This window comes from Phasianus colchicus, chromosome 1 (genome assembly GCF_987193195.1).
Source record: "Phasianus colchicus chromosome 1, bPhaCol1.hap1.1, whole genome shotgun sequence".
NCBI classification, from domain to species: Eukaryota; Metazoa; Chordata; class Aves; order Galliformes; family Phasianidae; genus Phasianus; species Phasianus colchicus.
In genome coordinates, this window is record NC_143436.1 from 157,450,801 (window position 1) to 157,471,020 (window position 20,220).

Here is a 20,220-nt window from a genome sequence, read left to right on the forward strand (position 1 = left end):
ACTACAAAAAAGTTGCTATGATATGCAGGGAGGAAGTTAGAACGGCAAAAGCCCAGCTTGAACTCAGATTGGCCACTGCAGTAAAAGAGAACAACAAATCCTTTTACAAATATATTAACAGTAAGAGAAGAACCAAGGAGAATTTCCATCCCTTACTTGATGCAGAAGCAAGTGTGACCACTGTGGAAAAGGAAGAGGCTGAGGTACTCAGCACTTTCTTTATATCTGCCTTTGACAGTCGCATCAGTTATCCTCAGGGCATTTTATGCCCTGACCCGGAAGTTTGGGATGGTTTGCAGAATATGCCCCTGATGATTCAGCTGGATAGTAAGAAAGCTCCTCCTCCATCTGGACTGTCACAAATCCATGGGACCAGACAGGCTACACCCTCAGGTGCTGAGAGAGCTGGCAGGGGTGATTGCCAAGCCACTATCCACCATCTGTCAGCACTCCTGGTTGTCTGGAGAGGTCCCAAAGGATTGGAGGCTTGCCAATGTGACTCCCATCTACAAGAAGGGTCATAAGGAGGATCTGGGGAACTACAGGCCCATCAGCCTGACCTTGGTACCAGGGAAAGTTATGGAGCAAATCACCTTGGGTGAGATCACATGGCACATGCGTGGCATCCAAAGGATCAGGCCCAGCCAGCATGGGTTCATGAAGGGCAGGTCGTGCTTGAGCAAACTCATCTCCTTCTATGACTGGGTGACCAGACTGGTAGATGAGGGAAATGCTGTTGATGTAGTCTACCTAGACTTTAGCAAAGCCTTTGACACAGTCTTTCACAGTATTCTCCTGGGGAAACTGGCTGCCCATGGCCAGGACAGGTATACCCTTCTTTGGGTAAGGAACTGGCTAGAGGGCCATGCCCAGAGGGTAGTAGTTAATGGAGTAAAGTCCAGCTGGCGACTCATTACAAGTGGTGTCCCTCAGAGATTGGTACAGGGGCCCATCTTGTTTAATGTCTTTATTGATGACCTAGAAGAGGGGATTGAGCGTACCGTCAGCAAGTTTGCAGATGATGCCAAGTTGGGAGGTAGTGTCGATCTGCCTGAGGGCAGGGAGGCCCTTCAGAGGGATCTAGATAAGCTGGACTGCTGGGCTGAGGTGAATGAGATGAGGTTCAGCAAGTTCAAGTGCCGGGTCCTGGACTTTGGCCACAATAACCCCATGCAGCACTATAAGTTTGGGGCTGAGTAGCTGGATAACTGTGAAGAGGAAAGGGATCTGGGGGTGTCTCTTGCTGTCTTTAATAAAAACAAAAATGTCGAGGAGAGCTGGTTACTCTTCAAGGATGCCTTCCTGAGAGCACAAGAGCTCTCCATCCCTCTGAACAAAAAGCGGGCAGAGGAGGGAGGAAGCCGGCGTGGCTCGGTAAGGACCTGCTGGTCACACTGAGGGCGAAGGAAGGTGCGTACAAACTCTGGAAACAAGGGTGTGTCACCTGGGAAGAATACAGGGATGCTGTCCGGACTTGCAGATGTGGAATCAGGAAAGCCAAGGCGCAGGTGGAACTGAACTTGGCCAGGGACGTGAAAAACAATAGGAAGACTTTCTATAGGTACACTGGCCAGAAGAGACAGGCCAAAGCGAGTGTACCTCCTTTGGTAAATGTAAAAGGAGAACTGGCTTCAACTGGACGAAGAGAAGGCTGAGGTACTGAATGAGTTCTTTGCCTCAGTCTTCACTGGTGGCCAGGATTCCAGTATTTCTCACGTCCCTGAGCCCTGCATCCCTGAACCTCTGGGTAGGGACCGGGGGTGGTAAATCCCCCCCCAGTATGAGGACAGAGCAGGTCCGAGACCGCCTCATGAGACTGAATGTGTACAAGTCTATGGGGCCAGATGGTGTGCATCCCAGGGTTCTGGAGGAGCTGGCTGAGGTGGTTGCTGAGCTGCTCTCCATCATATTTGAAAAGTTGTGGCTGTCAGGTGAGGTCCCAGATGACTGGAGGAAGGGTCACAGTCACTCCCAGTTACAAGAAAGGGAGCAAGGAGGACCCCGGGAACTACAGGCCGGTGAGTCTCACCTCTGTGCCTGGGAAGATCATGGAGCAGATCCTCCTGAATGACGTGCTAGATCACATGAGGAATGAGTGTGTGATCCAGGACAGCCAGCACAGTGTCACCAGGGGAAGGTCATGCTTGACCAATCTGGTGGCCTTCTATGATGGAGTGACAGCATCGGTGGACAACGGAAAGGCGACCGATGTCATTTACCTGGACTTGAGCAAGGCCTTTCACATGGTCCCCCACCACATCTTTATCTCCTAACTGGAGGAATGTGGATTTGATGGATGGACCACTCGATGGATAAGAAACTGGTTGAAAGGCCGCAGGCAGAGGGTGGTCATCAATAGTTCTGTGTCCAGGTGGGGGCCAGTAACGAGTGGCCTCTCCCAGGGGTCTGTCTTGGGACCGGTGCTCTTTAACATCTTTATCAATGACACTGATGAAGGAATTGAGCACACCCTCAGCAAGTTTGCTGATGACACCAAGCTGAGTGGTGCAGTCGACACGGTTGAAGGAAGGGATGCCATTCACAGGGACCTCGAGAGGCTAGAAAGGTGGGCCAGGGTGAACCTGATGAGGTTCAACACGGCAAAGTGCAAAGTTTTGCTCTTGGGCCGGAGGAATCCCACGCATCCATACAGACTGGAAGGAGCGGTCCTTGAGAGCAGCCCTGTGGAGAAGGACCTGGGGGTCTTGATAGGTGAAAAACTTAACATGAGCCAGCAGTGTGCCCTTGCGGCTCGGAAGGCAAATGCTATCCTGGGCTCCATCAGGAGAGGGGTGGCCAGCAGGGACAGGGAGGTGATTGTTCCCCTCTACTCTGCTCTTGTGAGGCCCCATCTGGAATACTGCGTCCAAATGTGGAGCCCCCAGTACAAGAAAGACAGGGAGCTGTTGGAGAGGGTCCAGAGGAGGGCCACAAAGATGATCAGGGGACTGGAGCACCTCCCCTGTGAAGACAGGCTGAGGGAACTGGGCTTGTTCAGCCTGGAGAAAAGAAGGCTGTGGGGTGACCTCACTGCAGCCTTTCAGTACCTAAAGGGAGCCTACAGACAGGAGGGGAATCAACTCTTTGAAAGGGTTGATAACTGCAGGACAAGGGGAAATGGTTTTAAGTTGAGGGAGGGGAGATTTAGGTTGGACGTCAGGAGGAAATTCTTCAAAGAGAGAGTGGTGAGCTGCTGGAACAGGCTGCCCAGAGAGGTTGTGGATGCCCTGTCCTTCGAAGTGTTGAAGACCAGATTGGATGAGGCCCTCGGCAGCCTGGTCTAGCATTAGATGGGGAGGTTGGTGGCTCTGCATGTGTCAAGGGGGTTGGAGATTCATGATCCTTGAGGTCCCTTCCAACCCTGGCCTTTCTGTGATTCTGTGTTGGTTGATGCTGAGCTGAAGATGAGCCAGCAGTGTGCCCCGGTGGCCAAGAAAGCCAATGCCATCCTGGCCTGCATCAGAAATAGTGTGGCCAGCAGGAGCAGGGAGGTAATTATCCCCCCGTACTCAGCACTGGTGAGGCCACACCTCAAGTACTGTGTTCAGTTTTGAGCCCGTCAGCACAAGAAGGACATCGAGGCCCTGGAATGTGTTCAGAGAAGGGCAACGAAACTGGTGAGAGGTCTGGAGCACAGGTCTTACTGGGGAGCGGCTGAAAGAGCTGGGATTGTTCAGTCTGGAGAAGAGGAGGCTCAGGGGAGACCTCATTGCACTCTAAAACTGCCTGAAGGGAGGTTGCAGTGAGGAGGGAATTGGCCTCTTCTCCCAGGGCAACAAACAGGACCCGAGGAAAAGGCGACAAGTTGTGCCACAGGAGATTTAGATTAGATATAAGGAAAAACTTTTTCTTTGAAACAGTGGTCAAGTGCTGGAATGTCCTGCCCAGGGAGGTGGTCAAGTCATTGTCTCTGGCAGTGTTCAGCGGGCATCTGGATGAGGTGCTAAGAGATATGGTTTAGTAGCATAGTGGGTAGTAATGTTGATAGGAGGACAGCTGGATGAGATGATTTTGTAGGTTCTTTCCAACCTTGTGATTCTATGATTCTATATTCTATAATATTTTTTGATGTTCAAAAATGAAATATCAGGATATTGCTGACTATTAACAAAGTAAATATAGGCAAATATCTAATGTCATTTGGGGGTAAATTTTGAAGTGTTATTTATCATCTGTATGTAGGGAAATTACATGAATTTAATAACTGTGAATTCTGAGTAAGAAAAAACTTCATATGATTAGAAATTCTGTTGTATAGCGCTATACATGAAGCAAGACATTGCTAAATAATGTAGAATTTTCTACTTGACATTGTACGCATAGACCTACAGCAATTGAAATAACACAAAAACTTGACAGTGTTTACTATTGTGGCTAGCAGACAATGACCAATTTGTTTCTCAAGTCTACTGTTAGAGTATCTGCATTCAAACTTGAGATATGAATGATAGAGAGCTGATACAAAACATACCACGTCCAATTTTACTTGTTTATGAAAATATTTTATTCTCCAAATTAGATTATCTTTCACATACTCCTAGTTTTAGTAAGACTCATTTGGGGAAAAAAAAGAGGTGCACAGGCACTTAGAATCACTTTTCTCTATTTTGCAATTAAAGTTACCTTAGTAAATCATTATCTACACAGAAGAATACAGATATTTTCAGTGCTATGGAGTCTCATATCAAATTTTTAAGAAATAAATAGTTGATAAACCAAGAAAAGTTATTTTTCCGGTTACATTAATATGGAGCCAATACACAACTTTTGGAAGCTGAAAAATTTTAAAGTTTGTTTGAGAAACAAGGCAAAACAGTTAAACATATTTGACTACTGATAGAACTGAACACAGAACTTACCTGGATGCAACATATTTTTCATACATTTCTTCTCTAGCTTTTTTGGCATCCTCCAACTGAATCTGAAGCCTTTCAAGACGATCTTCTTCATGTGCACGGCGAACACTAAGCTCCATGTTCTGGCGATTAAGGTAATCTTTATCTTTTTGCAAGAGGTTGAGGGATTGTTGTATGGTTGCTAGCTATAAATTAAAAATAACACCATAACATGAACTTAAAGATAAATATATAACCAACATACATATACATACTTTTTCATTTTAATTCTCTTTTGTAAATCCATTGAACTGAAAAAAACTATACTATAATTACAGTCAACGTAAGTTGAAATCCAGTGCTGAAAAAAGACTTCAATAAAATTGATTTTATGAATTTTCATGATTGATTTCTCATAGTTGTCCCCTGAAAAGATGTGAAATGTCGTTTAATATTCCTGAGTATCTACTAACAGTGAGGTATTAAGCAGTGATAGCACTAAATCATAAATTACGGATACTGACTTTGAGTGTTGGTGTGAATCCACAGTGATACTGGCTACAACACTCTCAAAATTTCTCCTCCTCTGGAATACCTGCTGTGTAAACACAATTGTATACTCCCCTGGTGTTTCCTGGGAAGATTTCTGTACAGAAACCCAGCTTAAAAACTGGTCTTGTTTGTGCATGGAAGTTGCACTGAGTTGCATTAAACCATCCAAAAATTAGACAACTGTAATAGAAATCAAATAACTTCTTTCTTGAGATTCAGTAAAAACTCTCTCACTCCAGAAAAGCTTTTGTAAAGTTACACCTACCTCAGATAAAAATAAAAATTAGTGATGCAGAGAGTTTTAGATGATTCACTCCTAACTAGCTTAAGATGAAAAACTAATCCTGGAGGTTTAGTGAAGAAGTCTTCCCTATAAACAATTCAGATGCAGAAATAGCGATAATGGATACTGAGTAATGGAAGCTTGTACTAGAATAAACTATCAAAATCCCATAGATCAAGATAGCGGATTTGGAAACATTGCAAATGTGTCTGAGTCCTTTGAATCAGAAGCGCTCAACAGGAAGCCATCACTTGAACCACTGACTGCTGAATAAATGAGGCGACAAACAAGACAATTACAAAAAATAGGAAGTTTAATGTTTACCTCCTTTGATAAATCATTTCTTTCTTTAGCTTGTGCTTTATGTGACATCTCCAGTATTTCGTATTTTCTTCTGAGTTCTGACAATTCATGTTCAAATACATCTCGTTCACTGTGAAAATAAGGTAAAATGTGTAAGATGTAATGAATAAGAATCTTCTTCATTCTTAATTTCTCTGGCTTATTTCAGTTCAAGGCAATGAATTCCACCACTAATGATAATCCTTCTTAGTTACTAGCTCTTGCAATTGAATCACATTATAGGAAAGAATTTTCTTACGTATTTAAACAATAATCCTTAATTACAGTACAGTAATTCTATAATTAAATAATCTATCCTGAATTATTTCATTCACTTCTGATTATTTTTCTTTATTGTAATTTTGGGTTATTCAGTTCTCCAATTAGCAATGAGTTTTAAGCACTCTTACCTAACCTTTCAGTTTTGTCAAGTTTTTAATGCTATTTTCTATGACATTCTCTTGAATCTTTTGTAGACATGGAATTTGCATGAAGATATTTGTCTGATTAGACCCTAGTCTTCATCCTACTCAGACATCTTCCTAACCAGACAGAAAGCGAAGTAGAATTGTTGTCATCTTCTTCTTGCCCTTGTACACAGTCACTTGATGCCAGTGAGAGTTATACTGTTCTTCTCATGTTAAAAATTCATATAACACACTTGCAAAGTTTATGCTGTGACCTCAATATGGTGATTTCCTTATGTACAAAGAAGCAGCTTTATGTCACCACTGTATCTTATCCTGTCAGCACAGTGGAATGAATGAGCCTGCATAAGCCTGCAGTTTGGAAAAAAAAATCTCACCAGCTTTATATTACACATAGCATATAGTTTTAAAACTAAGATAACTTGTAGTACACAAGGACCAGAAGATTTAACAGAGAATTTTTAAAGGCAGAAATGAGTCTGGAAGTGATTAACTCCTGCAATGCTCCCAAATATCCTGATGCAGGCATCCCAATAATGCTCTACCCCTCCCCTTCGTCTGTGCCTACCTAGATGAATACAGCCTACTCTCTCAAATACAGGTCTGGAACATTCATTCATGCCTTTTTCAACTCAAGACTTATTTTAAATGTACACTGTTAAACACTGGGTCCTTTCACAAGAAAGTTATTACAATTCACTTAATAAGATGCAGTTGCACACAGGAAGCAAACCATAGCATCAATCCATCCTATTTGCAATGAGCTTCCAGGTAGATTCCATGGTTATTTTAGTATATATGGCTGTGAACAGTTATCCAGAAAACAGACTCTCTTTCAGATGGGTTCGTGGCACAGTCATTTGTTTCAGTAACAGTAATTGATCTTATTCAACATGAATAAGGAACTGACAGAGTGTTTTCTATTCACCAATTTCATTTTTGAATCCATTTCCCAACAAATCTACCAAGGGCCAGATTTCATGTAAGTACACTGAAAAAGCCATCAGGGAGCTGGACTGTGAAGTACATGTCTATGAGAATATTTATAAGAAGTCCATTTTCACGCTTTTGCTTATGATGTGGGCATTCAAAGCACAGGAAAGAACTCATTTTTTTTAAACGAAGAGAGACACTTGAAAGTTATCCTAAGATTCTCTAGCAAGAAGAATTTTAGAATCTGACCTATAAAAATCCTTTAACATGTTTAACAACCATAAATCTTAACCCTTAAGTTTTCAAACGTGAATTTTCAAGGTTCTACTCTCTATTTACTGTGCAATTACACTGCAGTTAAGCACCGGGCCTTTTATTAAATGACAGCTTTTAAACTCTGAAAAAAATATATCAGTTTTAAAATGTTTAATATCAACAGCTCCTACGTCTTTAGATGCAATGCAACTGGCAGGCTCTTCTGAAAATACAGTAAATTGATGAATGTAAGCTTTTAGATTGAAGATGTAGGCCTTAATTTGATGCATCAGATTCTGTAGTGTTTTTCATTTTATTCTACAAGAGACAATTAAGTCATTAGTGGATAGAAGTAAGAAAAATGAGGTGCATTTGAACAAAAAAAAGATCGTGAAATGGAACTTCAATCCTGACTGACAAAACTAGAGTTATCTATTAATATTTCTATGTTAGTAGAAAACTTTTAGAGATACCTACCATTTTACTTTATCGTAGTTCTCTTGTCTGTAATCACCTTGTTGAATCATCCGCTTGGTATCAACCAGTTCCAGTGTTAAGCGTTGGCATTTAACCTCAAGTTCTGACCGACTTTGCCTCTCGTTTTCATAGTTCTAGAAGGCAAATTTTAAAATGACCACAGTTAACATTGATAATTACTTAAAACATTCACGGACTGAAAGTTGAGAAGTCCACTTACAAATATTGAGATGGTACTATTTCCATTTTTCTAAGTATTTGGACGTCTAGCAGATAGTTGATTAATATACCTATTTTTTCCTAACAATTCCTAAGGCTTTTGTCCACTATCCCACCTTTATAGCGCACTAGTAGCCTTCATATACAGTACAGGTTTGTACACTATGTGCTGTTATGGGACAGAAGTCATACTACTATTAAAACATTTTAAAGCCAGTATGCTTGTGAAGATACGTGCTGGTCTATTTGAAAAAGAAGAAAGACATTTGATGATTCAGAAACTTCCAGAAAAACAAAAAATCAGCCAATTTAAATTTAATCTGGTATATTTGTATGTCAATCATAGATATGGTGGAAGAAAAAAAAATGGGGAAAAAAAAAAGAAGGGGGAAAAAAAAGTGCTTATTTACAGGTATTCCACTCCCACAGTAATTCATTGTCCCCTTTTAACTCTGTAGATATCTTAAGACACTGTTATGGCAACTAGAAAATTGGGTCCAAGAGAACACACAGAAAAAAAAACTTCTAAAACGCTGGCTATCCCTTATGGAGATTCCTTAACCATTGTACTTTAAGAATCATAGAATCACAGAATCACCAAGGTTGGAAAAGACCTATAAGATCATCCAGTCCAACCATCCACTGATGCCAGTAATTCTTATTAAACCACGTCCCTCAACACAACATCCAAACGTTCTTTGAACACCTCCAGGGTCGGTGACTCCACCACCTCCCTTGGCAGCCCATTCCACTGCTGGACCACTCTTTCAGAAAAGAAGTATTTCCTAACATGCAGCCTAAAATCTCCCGTGGCACAGCTTGAAGCCATTCCTTCTAGTCCTATCACCAGTTACACAAGAGAAGAGGCAGACCCCCAGCTCACTACAACCTTCCTTAAGGTAGTTAAAGAGAGCAATAAGGTCTCCCCTGAGCCTCCTCTTCTCCAGACCGAACAATCCCAGCTCCTTCAGCCGCTCCTCATGAGGCCTGTGCTCCAGATCCCTCACGAGCCCTTCTCTGAACACACTCCAAGGCCTCAATGTCTTTCTTGCAGTGAGGCGCTCAAAATTGAACACAGCACTCAAAGTGCGGCCTCACCAGTGCTGAGTACTGGGGAACAATTACTTGTCTGTTCCTGCTAGCCATGCTATTTCTGATGCAAGCCAGGATGCCATTGGCCTTCTTGGCCGCCTGGGCACATTGCTGGCTCATCTTCAGCCCAGCATCAACCAACACCCCCAGGTCCATTTCCTCTTCACAGTTATCCAGCCACTCCCCCCCAAGCCTATAGCACTGCCTGGCGTTGTTGTGGCCAAAGTGCAGGACCCGGCACTTGTTGAAGCTCATCCCATTGGCCTCAGCCCAGCTATCCAGCCTGTCCAGATCCCTCTGAAGGGCCTCACTACCCCAGGCAGATGGATACTTCCAGCCAACTTGGTGTCATCTGCAAACTTACTGAGCATGTACTCAATGCCCTCATCCAGGTCATCAATAAAGATATTGAAGAGGACAGGCCCCAGCACTGACCCCTGGAGAATACCACTCGTGACCAGTCGCCAGCTGCATTTAACTCTATTCACAACCACTCTCTGGGCTCAGCCCTGAGCTAGTTCCTTATCCAGCCAAGAGGTCCAAGCCATGGGCTGCCAGCTTCTGCAGGAGAATACTGAGGCAGACATTGTGGGAGGCTGAGGGCAGATCACATCAACAGCCTTTCCCTCACTATCCAGGTGGGTCACTCCATCATAAGAGATCAGGTTGGTCAAGCAGGCCCTACCCTTCATAAATCCATGCCGGCTGGGCTTGATCCCCTGGTTGCCTCACACATACTGTGTAATCTCACTCAAGATGATTCCATAACCATTCCTGGCACCGAGATCAGGCTGACAAGCTGTAGGACCCCAGATCCTCCTTACAATCCTTCTTGTAGAAGAGTCACATCGGCAAGTCTCCCGTCTTCTGGGACCTCCCCAGCTGACCAGGAATGCTGATGGATGATGGAAAGCGGCTTGGCTATCATCTCCACCAGTTCCTTCAGCAGTCTCAGATGGATCTCATCCAGACCAATGGACTTGTGGCAGTCCACATGGAATAGTAGGCCTCTGACTGTTTCCTCCTGAATCATGGGGGATTTATTCCTCTCTCCATCCGAGACTTCCAGGTCAGAGAGTTCTGGGCCCTTTGCCCAGACTCATTTGCACATAACTCAGCCCAGCCATACATGGCAATGGAATTGATAGATTTAGTACAGCGATTTCAGCAGAAGCCTAGAGAAAATGTGCCAGCTTGGTTGGACTGTGGGATTCTGGAGCAGAAAGCGTTATGGTGAATGGCCCGGAAATATATATCCAAGTTGGCCACCTTGACTGTCCATCCTGCCCTCAGGCAGAGGTTATATGTGGGTATTCAATATCTTAATGAAAACCATTCTATAATGGCGGTTAATGGCAGCCTTCCGTATGGTATGGCCCAATAAATCTGATATACCTCTACGTACATGGATGTGGTCCTCCATGGAAGACCTTCAAAATTATATCCACGAACTAGGCATAAGGGAAGCAATTTATGAAGTTACATGTGATGGCCCTGATATGGTCAAATTCTCAGTGGGCATGAGACTTGATTCTACAGCAAGCCCCCTCTCATCTATATGGCACTTTGGTCTCTATATTAAATTCCCTGGTGGCCTCAGAAGCGGTAGTCCAGCAGGCTGCCCAGTTAGTGGCTGACCTAGAAGAAACAGAACGTCTGCGGACTAGGTGCAACATTTGGACATTAGAAGAAGCCAAGGTCATGCCAGTGATTAAAACCAAGAGGCCAGCTACTCGAGCTCCTCAATCTGGACCCATAAGGGTTTCCCGAAAACAAATGTTTAATGACTTAATTTGGGCTGGGGTCCAATTTGCTAAGATTCATTGCCAACCCTGGAAACAACTAAAGGACAATCAAAAACTTCGGAACTACCCAAGAAACATCAGGTGAGAGTTATAAATAGGCTACTTTATAATCCCTAATAGGAAAAAAAAGCCTCCTCAGGTGTCTTGGGCCACGATGCCTGAGCCACCAGAGGCAAAAGAATTGGCCACCACAATTCATGGCATGACAAGGGATGTTAGTCCTCCTAGGGCCTCCAGACAGGACTGGAGGCCCTATGTAGAATTAACGATTTATTGGTCCTGAAAAAATACTCAGAGAGTTATGGCGTTAGTGGACACTGGAACACAAACATCAATTATTTACGGAGATCCGAGTAAATGTGATGGAGACAGAGTGATGATTGGTGGTTTTGGAGGACAGACTATTCCTGTCACCCAAACGGTTGAAACTCCTACCCCGGGAGTATAACGTGTCTATTGCCTCAGTCTAGGAATACATCCTGGGCATAGATATTATATGGGGTCTGGCTCTCCAGACAACTATGGGAGAGTTCAGACTTCAACAGAGATGTATCAGAATCTGGGCAGTGCAGGCAATATTAAGAGACCATGTGAAACATGGGCCTATTTGCCTGCCAAAACCGTGCCGGATTATTAACGTAAGAACTATAGGTTCCCGAGAAGACAAGATGAAATATCAAGAACGGTGCAGGAATTAGAAGAAGTGAGCATTACAAGACCTGCACATACATAATTCCCCCCATATGGCCAGTGCGAAAGTCGAATGGCACGTGGAGAATGACAGTGGATTATAGAGAATTAAATAAGGTCATGCCTCCTATTCATCCAGCTGTACCCAATATTGCCTCCCTAATGGACACATTGAATAGGGAGATAAAAACCTATCATTGTGTCCTAAATTTAGCAAATGCGTTCTTCAGTATCCCAATTGCTGAAGAATTGCAAGATCAGTTTGCATTTACGTGGGGAGGCAAGCAGTGGACCTTTCAGGTCCTGCCACAAGGGTACGTGCATTCGCTGACATATTGTCATAATATAGTGGCACGTGACGTGGCTAAATGGAAAAAAAAATGATGATGTTAACTTATATCATTATACTCATGATCTGTTGACATCAGACTCACTGGAGGCAGTAGGGCAGGCAGCAGATTCATTAACTGCCTATTTGTAACAGAGAGGATGGGCTATAAATCCCCAAAAGATGCAAGGTCTGGGCCTGTCTGTAAAATTTCTAGGGGTGGTTTGGTCAGGAAAGACCAAAGTTCTACCCAGTGCTGTCATAGGTAAGGTCCAGGCATTCCCAGTCCCTACAACACCAAAGCAGCTGCAATAATTTTTAGGTATATTGGGATACTGGTGTTCCTTTATACCTTACTTAGCACAACTGCTAAGGCCACTGCACAGACTCACAAAAAAGGGGCAGCTATGGGACTGGGGGAAAACAGAACAGGACACTTTCCAACAGGCAAAACTGGCAGTTAAACAAGCCCAGGCATTGGGTATATCTTACCCTCCCAGCTGAGCTGGACGTTCATATCAATCAAGACAGCTTTGGTTGGAGCCTGTGGCAACACTAGAATTCTGTTCGGACCCCCATTGGTTTCTGGTCTCAAGTCTGGCATGGAGCAGAAGAAAGATACAGGATGACTGACAAACAGTTACTGGCTGCCTACTCTGCATTACAGGCAGCAAAGCTGATAACTCAAATGGATGAAATCATAGTTAAGACCACTCTGCCAATTCAGGGGTGGGTGAAAAATCTGACCCACCTTCCTAAGACAGGGGTGGCCCAAGCACAAACAGTGGCACAATGGGTCACCTGTCTCAGCCAAAGAAGCAGGCTGTCTTCGTCACCATTAAAAGAAGAACTTCAGAAGATCCTAGGCCCAGTGACATATCATGGTGATGCACCAAAAGAAACATTGGTCGCTCCATCAGAGAAGAGTCCTGTTCAAGAGGGGCAGTAGCCTATCCCTGAAGATGCCTGGTACACAGATGGGTCCAGTAAGGGCAACCCAAAGAAGTGGAGAGCGATAGCATACCATCCCTCCTCCAAGACAATCTGTTTTGATGGGGGATGGTCAGAGCAGCCAATAGGCAGAACTGTGAGCTGTGTGGATGGTTCTAGCTAAGGAACCTGGTGGTGGTATCCTGAATATCTGTACAGATAGTTGAGCTGTGTACTGAGGTTTCATTCTTTGGATTGCACATTCCTGGGCCACCCAGGAATGGACTATCCATGCCCAACCAATCTGGGGCAAAGACATGTGGTTAGACATATGGAATCCAGTCAAACACAGAACTGTATGTGTCTACCATTTTTCTGGTCATCAGTCCTACAGTCGCCAGGAAATGATGAAGCCGACACATTGGCCTGAGTTCGATGGATTGAGAATTCACCATCTGAGAACATCACCCATTGGTTACATCAGAAACTATGGCATGCCGGACCATGTGGGCAGCTGCTAAAGCCTGGGGACTGCCCATACAGCTACCTGGCATCACCCGGGGATGCTGAGATTGAGACGCTTGCTCTAAGATGAGACCGAGATCGCTGCCTGGAACAACAGCCCACATTGCTAAAGGACACAATCCTCTTCAGCGATGGCAGGTCGATTACACTGGGGCCCCTCCCTCAGTCTGAAGAGAGAGATATGTTCTGACCTGAGCTGATACTGCAAGTGGGCTACTGCAGGCCTATTCAGTACTGAAAACAAACTAGGCATATACTATCAAGGCATTCACTAAACTGATGTTTGCCTACAGGACACCTCAAGTCATCGAGAGTGACCAAGGGACCCATTTTACTGGTGCAATGATAGAACGCTGGGCAGAAAAAAACAACATCGAATGGCGGTTCTACCTGCCATATAATCCAATGGGGGCAGGCCTCATTGAACATTATAGCACTGTTCTTAAGGCTGCCCTGAAGACAGACTCCCAGTCACTGCAGACCCCGAGACAGCAGACCCAGTGCCCTGAAAATGTTACAGAAATCATGGGCCTCCCTGCTTAGGATCCAAATTATATGCACTGATAGTCAGATAAGACCCCAGATTGGTAATGAAAATAATCTTCTGCTCCCTGCCCCTGAGAATTTAGATCTGGGTACCCATAGGATAAAATGGCCTTGGAAGGTGCAGGTAGGACCCAAGTGGTGTGGCCTACTTGCACCTTGGGGGAGATTACTGGAAGTGAGAGGCTTGGTAGTCCCTCCAGTAATAGCTACATGGTCTACTGATATTGTGGTCAACATTCCAATCTTCATTGCTAAAGAGACCCCCATCATTTTCCTATGGCAGATCAGGACACCCCCTTTGGTGCCTGATATAATTATGCAGCTGTAGACATCTGGCCAGAAGATGTGTGGTACAGGTGCTGGGACATGCCCCAGTACAAGCCAAAGTGTTGACCCAGGATAGAAATACGGCCTGTATCTTGCCCTGGAGAGCTGACCTTCCCCTCCTGGTACCTCTGAAACACCTCTCTCCGTGAGTCTTTGAGCCTCTAGGATCACTGGAAGGAACGAAATGCCATCAAAGCATTTCAGGGTTATTGTCAGATCACGTGCAACACTTGGTGATGGTCTACATGGGTCTGATGGAGCACAGGACGGACCTGCACCTCATGACCACATGCCTCCAGTAACGTCATCGAGCACTGGCCCATAAAAGAATATGAACGTTCACCGATCGTCACTCATCTTGAAATGTATCAACATGCATTGGGATGGAAATTATATAAGCGTTGTGATGTATCAGATCTCTGTATTAGAGAAAGCTTACCTTTTAGTCAACTCAATCATTGGTTCATGCCGTGAAGGGGTGGAGTGTATGGGAACTGCTGAATCACGGCCTGAACCACTGATTGACCACCTGAGGTGAGCAAAGAGTCAGCCCTGGGAGCAGAGATGAAAACAATTCTCCTGTGCTAATGGAAGGAGTGGAGCCTGGCTCCATCTCTAATAGACTCCATTTAAGAGCTGACTATCAGTGGGGAAGATCTCTTTTGGAGATGGCTCCTCTTTGAGTTTCCTCAGCGAGCTGAGGACAAGAGCAAGCTTTCCATCCATTGTTCTTTAGCATGATAACATGTTTAGCCTAACTTTCCTGTATATTTCTTAATTATAACATCCATATATTCATTGATTATACAGGACCCCATCCAATCTGGCCTTGAACACCTCCAGGGACAGGGCATCCACAAACTCTCTGGGCAGCCTGTTCCAGCACCTCACCACTCTCTTGGTCAAGAACTGCCCCCTGATATCCAACCTAAATCATCCCTCCTTCAACATAAAACCCTTTCCCCTTGTCCTGCCATTCTCTATCATTATTAAGAGTTGACTCCCCTCATGTTTGTAGGCTCCCTCTAGGTACAGAAAGGCTGCAATGAGGTCACAGATCACAGCCTTGCTGTCATGGTTTTATGATTTTCGGTTATTGGTATTCCGTATCATAACATCATGTAGTGCACTGGGACTTAAAAGAGTTAACGCTTGTCATGGTTTTGTGATTTTTGGTTTTTGATATGCCATATCATAACATCATGTAGGGCACTGGGAGTTTAAGTGTTAATGCTCAAGTTCTGAGTATCTGCCCGGAAGAGAAGAAGATCTACATTACCCAGGGGACTTTGCAGTCACAGAGAGGAGATATAACTCCTGACAAGGTCACCTGATCCTCTCTTCTTCGTCCACTCTTCTTTGTCGGCTCTCCTCCTGTCTCCCTGCTGCTCAACTGGACTGCGCATCTTACCTCAGCGTTGTGGTGAGGCCTATCCACCTTTCGGACATTGTCTCTCTCATATTTATTAGCTTCAATTCTAATTATATTGTATTATGGCATTCCGATCTATATTTAGTAAATTAGTTTGTTTCTCCTCAGATCATAGCTGCTATTGTCTTTTGGGTCCCATCTCTCTATCTTTTTTCCGTTATCCATTTTTCTGGAGGCATGGATCTGCAGATACTTCTGCTCTGCTAGTCACAGAACTGGGCCAAACCAGTCTGTAAACCGTTGACACTTCCTTTTTAGGGGAGGTGCTCCAGCCCCCTGATCATCTTTAAGGCCCTCTTCTGGACCCCTACCATCAGCTCCCTGTCTTTCGTGTATTGGGCATCCCAGACCTGGATGCAGTACTCCAGATGGGGCCTCACAAGAGCGGAGTAGAGGGAAACAATCACCTCCCTTTCCCTGCTGGCCACCCCTCTTCTGATGGAGCTCAGGATACTATTTGCTTTCCAAGCTGCAAAAGCAGACTGCTGGCTCATGTTCAGTTTTTCATCTACCAGGACCTTTAAGTCCTTCTCTACAGGGCTACTCAAGGTTTGCTCCTTCTAGTCTGTATAAACGCCTGCGATTCCTCTGGCCCAAATGCAAAACCTTGCACTTTGCCGTGTTGAACCTCATTAGGTTCATCCGGGCCCATCTTTCAAGCCTGCTGAAGTTCTTCTAAATGGCATCCCTTCCTTCCGTCATGTCACCCACACCACTCAGCTTGGTGTCATCAGCAAACTTGCTGAGGGTGCGCTCAATTCCTTCATCAATGTCATTGATAAAGATGTTAAAGAGCACCGGTCCCAAGACAGACCCCTGGGGTATACTGCTCATTACCGGCCTCCACCTGGACATAGAGCCATTGATGACCACCCTCTGCCTGTGGCCTTTCAACCAGTTTCTTATCCAGCAGGTAGCCCACGCATCAAATCCACATCTCTCTAATTTGGATATGAGGATGTGGTGGGGAACCATGTGAAAGGCCTTGCTCAAGTCCAGGTAAATGACATCGATCGCCTTCCCTTTGTCTATCAGTGCCGTCACTCCATCATAAAAGACCACCAGACTGGTCAAGCATGACCTTCCCCTGGTGACACTGTGCTGGCTGTCTTGGATCACACACTCATTCCTCATGTGATCTAGCACATCATTCAGGAAGACCTTTTCCATGATCTTCCCAGGCACAGAGGTGAGACTCACCGGCCTGTAGTTCCCGGGGTCATCTTGCTCCCTTTCTTGTAAATGGGAGTGACGTGACCCTTCCTCTAGTCACCCGGTACCTCACCTGACAGCCACAGCTTTTCAAATATGATGGAGAACGGCTTGGCAACCACCTCAGCCAGCTCCTTCAGAACCCTGGGATGCACGCCATCAGGCCCCACAGATGTGTACACATTCAGTCCCATGAAGCGTTCTTGGACTTGCTCTGCCCTTACAGTGGAGGGGGGTGGAATTTACCACTCTGGTCCCCACCTAGAGGTTTAGGGATGCAGGGCATAGGAATGTGAGAAATATCAGAATCCTGGATGCCAGTGAAGACCAAGGCAAAGAACTCATTCAGTACCTCAGCCTTCTCTTCATCCAGTTGAAGCCAGTTTTCCTTTTACGTTTACCAAAGGAAGTACACTCACTTTGGCCTGTCTCTTCTGGCCAGTGTACCTGTAGAACATCTTATATTGTTTTTCACATCCTTTGCCAAACTCAGTTCTGCCTGTGCAGTGCCTTTCCTGATCCCATGTCTGCAAGCCCAGATGTCATCCCTGTATTCTTCCCAGGTGACACGCCCTTGTTTCCAAAATCTATATATACCTTTCTTTGCCCTCAGTTTGCCCAGCAGATCCTTGCTAAGCCATGCTGGTTTCCTGCCTCCTCTGCCCGCTTTCATATTCAGAGGGATGGAAACCTCTTGTGCTCTCTGGAAGGCATCCTTCAAGAATAGCCAGCTTCCCTCAGCATCTTTGTCAGAGGGCATCTGACAGCATCCCAGTGGATTTCAGCCAACAATTCCTTAAACAGCCTGAAGTTCGCTTTTCTGGAGTTCAGGGTGCTGACCCCACGCTTTGCCAGGGCCACACTCCTCGAGATCACAAACTCAACCATGGCACGGTCACTGCAGCCCAGACTGCCTCCAACCATAACACCCTTAATGATCTCCTCCGCATTGGTGAGCAGCAGGTCCAGCAGTGCTTCGCTTCTGGTTTGTTTGTCCAATACTTGAACCAGAAAGTTATCATCAATGCATTCCAGGAGTCCCCTGGAATGCAGCTCACAAAAACTTGTGGTTTTTCCAACAGATGGACAGATGGTTGAAGTCCCCCACCAGGAAAAGAGCCTGTGAGCATGATGCCTCCTGCAGCTGAAGCAAGAAGGCCCTGTCAAAAGGCTCCCCTTGATCAGGTGGCCTGTAGTATGTATACCCCCATCACCAGCTGGCCTTTATTAGTCCTATCCCTAATTCTAACCCACAGGCTCTCAACCTGTTCCTGACTGTTTCTCAGAAGGAGCTCCTCACAGTCTACCCTGTCTTTGACATAGAGGGCAACTCCTCCAGTCGTCCTACCAAGACTATCCCTTCTAAAGAGCCGATACCCCTCAATCGTGGTATTCCAGTTATGAGAGTCATCCCACCATGTTTTTGTGACAGGAACAAGGTCATAACTTTCCAAGTGTTTCATGGTTTCCAACTCTTCCTGCTTATTTCCCAGCATGGGTATAAAGGCATTACAGCCAGGCTTTCCGTCTCACCGCCTTTCTAGAGAATCTGGGATCTCCTAGAACAGCAGCATCCCCCTGCCCTTCTCCATCCCTTTGTACTCCTCCTTCTTCACACATCAAGTCTGGGGTGAACCCTTAAACTACCCACTCAATCCTAGTGGCCCTCATTTTGTCCCCTGCCCCCTTCATACCTAGTTTGAAGACATTCCAATGAGTCCCACCGGTTCCTGGGCTATGATCCTTTGACCACTTGGAAGCAGGTGAGTTTCATCTGTAGCCATCATGCCAAACGCAGAATAAATTATCCCATGGTCAAGAAAACCAAGATTCTTGTGTTTGCACAAACTTCTAATCCATTTTCTGAGGTGGGTTTTCCTGATCCTCTCAGTATCCTTCCCCACCACTGAAGGGATAGAAGAAAACACATGCACTCCCACTCCATCATCTACCCACCCCAGTCCCCTGAAATTCTTTTTGATAGTCCTCAGGCTTTTCTCAACAACTTCATCACTGCCAGCCTAAACTGTAGATAAAGGATAATAATCAGAGAATGAATCAGACCAGGAAGTTTCCTAGAGATATCCCTGACCCGTTCCCCAGGGAGGCAGCACAGCTCCCCATGGGTAGGGTCAGGCAGACATACAGGGCCCTCCGTTCTTCTTAGCCAGGAGTCACCTATGACAACCACCCTTCTGTCCTTCCATGTGGAGGCAGTCTTGAGATGTGGAGTAGACTGCTTCGAGACAGCCTGGTGCGTGGACCTCCTACCGCACCCTTTCTCACCTCTCCCTCAAGTTTCAGGGCCTCAGACCTATTTTGCAGAGGCTCCTGGGGAAGTGAGGATGGTCAGGATGGTGTTTGTATACATCGCTGAGTCACGACTCATTTCCACTCCTCCTCTCAAATTGCCTTGCTCTGCTCGGCAATGGCAGGGCAGGGGGTCCACCACTGTCTGGTGAATATCGCCAATGTCTGTCTTGCAGAGAGTTACAAGTCTGTCACCTGCTCACACTCTCTGGTACTCCTTAACCTCTCAGCCTCCTCCTTGAGTGCAGCCACTATACTCATGCAGCTCATCCACCTGCTCAAACCTCACACAGGTGGAGTCCCTGTCCCCCTTCACTGGTAGTAACAGACTCGCTGGAGCCAGAGACTTGTACTGCCACTTCTTCAGGCAGGGACTTTCTGAATCGCCATCATCTTTCTCACCAGACCTTTCTGCCTGGTGGAGACCATTGCAAGATATAGAATCACAGAATTGCTCAGGTTGGAAAAGACCAACCACATACTGTCAGGGAGGCACCCGATAGGTGGCCGTTCTACTAGTGGGCAGAGATACTACACTCTGCTCTCCTGCCCCGCGCAAACTGCCATACCTTGTCGTTTGCTCATCCTGTTCACAGCGCTCCCTAGAGGCAGATTTTAAACACACATGGGGTTGGTCCACCGCTGCTCCTGGCCCCACCCCCTTAGCATCAGATCACAGCAGAGAACAATGTCAGCTGC

At 45.5% G+C, this 20,220-nt stretch overlaps 1 protein-coding gene across 3 annotated transcripts in view; it reads right to left on the minus strand.

The window, feature by feature from the left end:
* The window catches only part of PIBF1 (progesterone immunomodulatory binding factor 1), a 164,481-nt gene that overhangs the window by 129,256 nt on the left and 15,005 nt on the right, over positions 1–20,220 (minus strand). For all 3 annotated transcript variants that reach the window (XM_090130912.1, XM_090130908.1, XM_090130919.1), the window contains 3 exons: positions 8,106–8,239; positions 5,995–6,103; positions 4,860–5,041 (listed from right to left, as the gene is read on the minus strand). In XM_090130912.1, the coding sequence (XP_089987038.1) occupies positions 4,860–5,041; positions 5,995–6,103; positions 8,106–8,239 (425 nt within the window). The remainder of the gene's footprint in view (positions 1–4,859; positions 5,042–5,994; positions 6,104–8,105; positions 8,240–20,220) is intronic.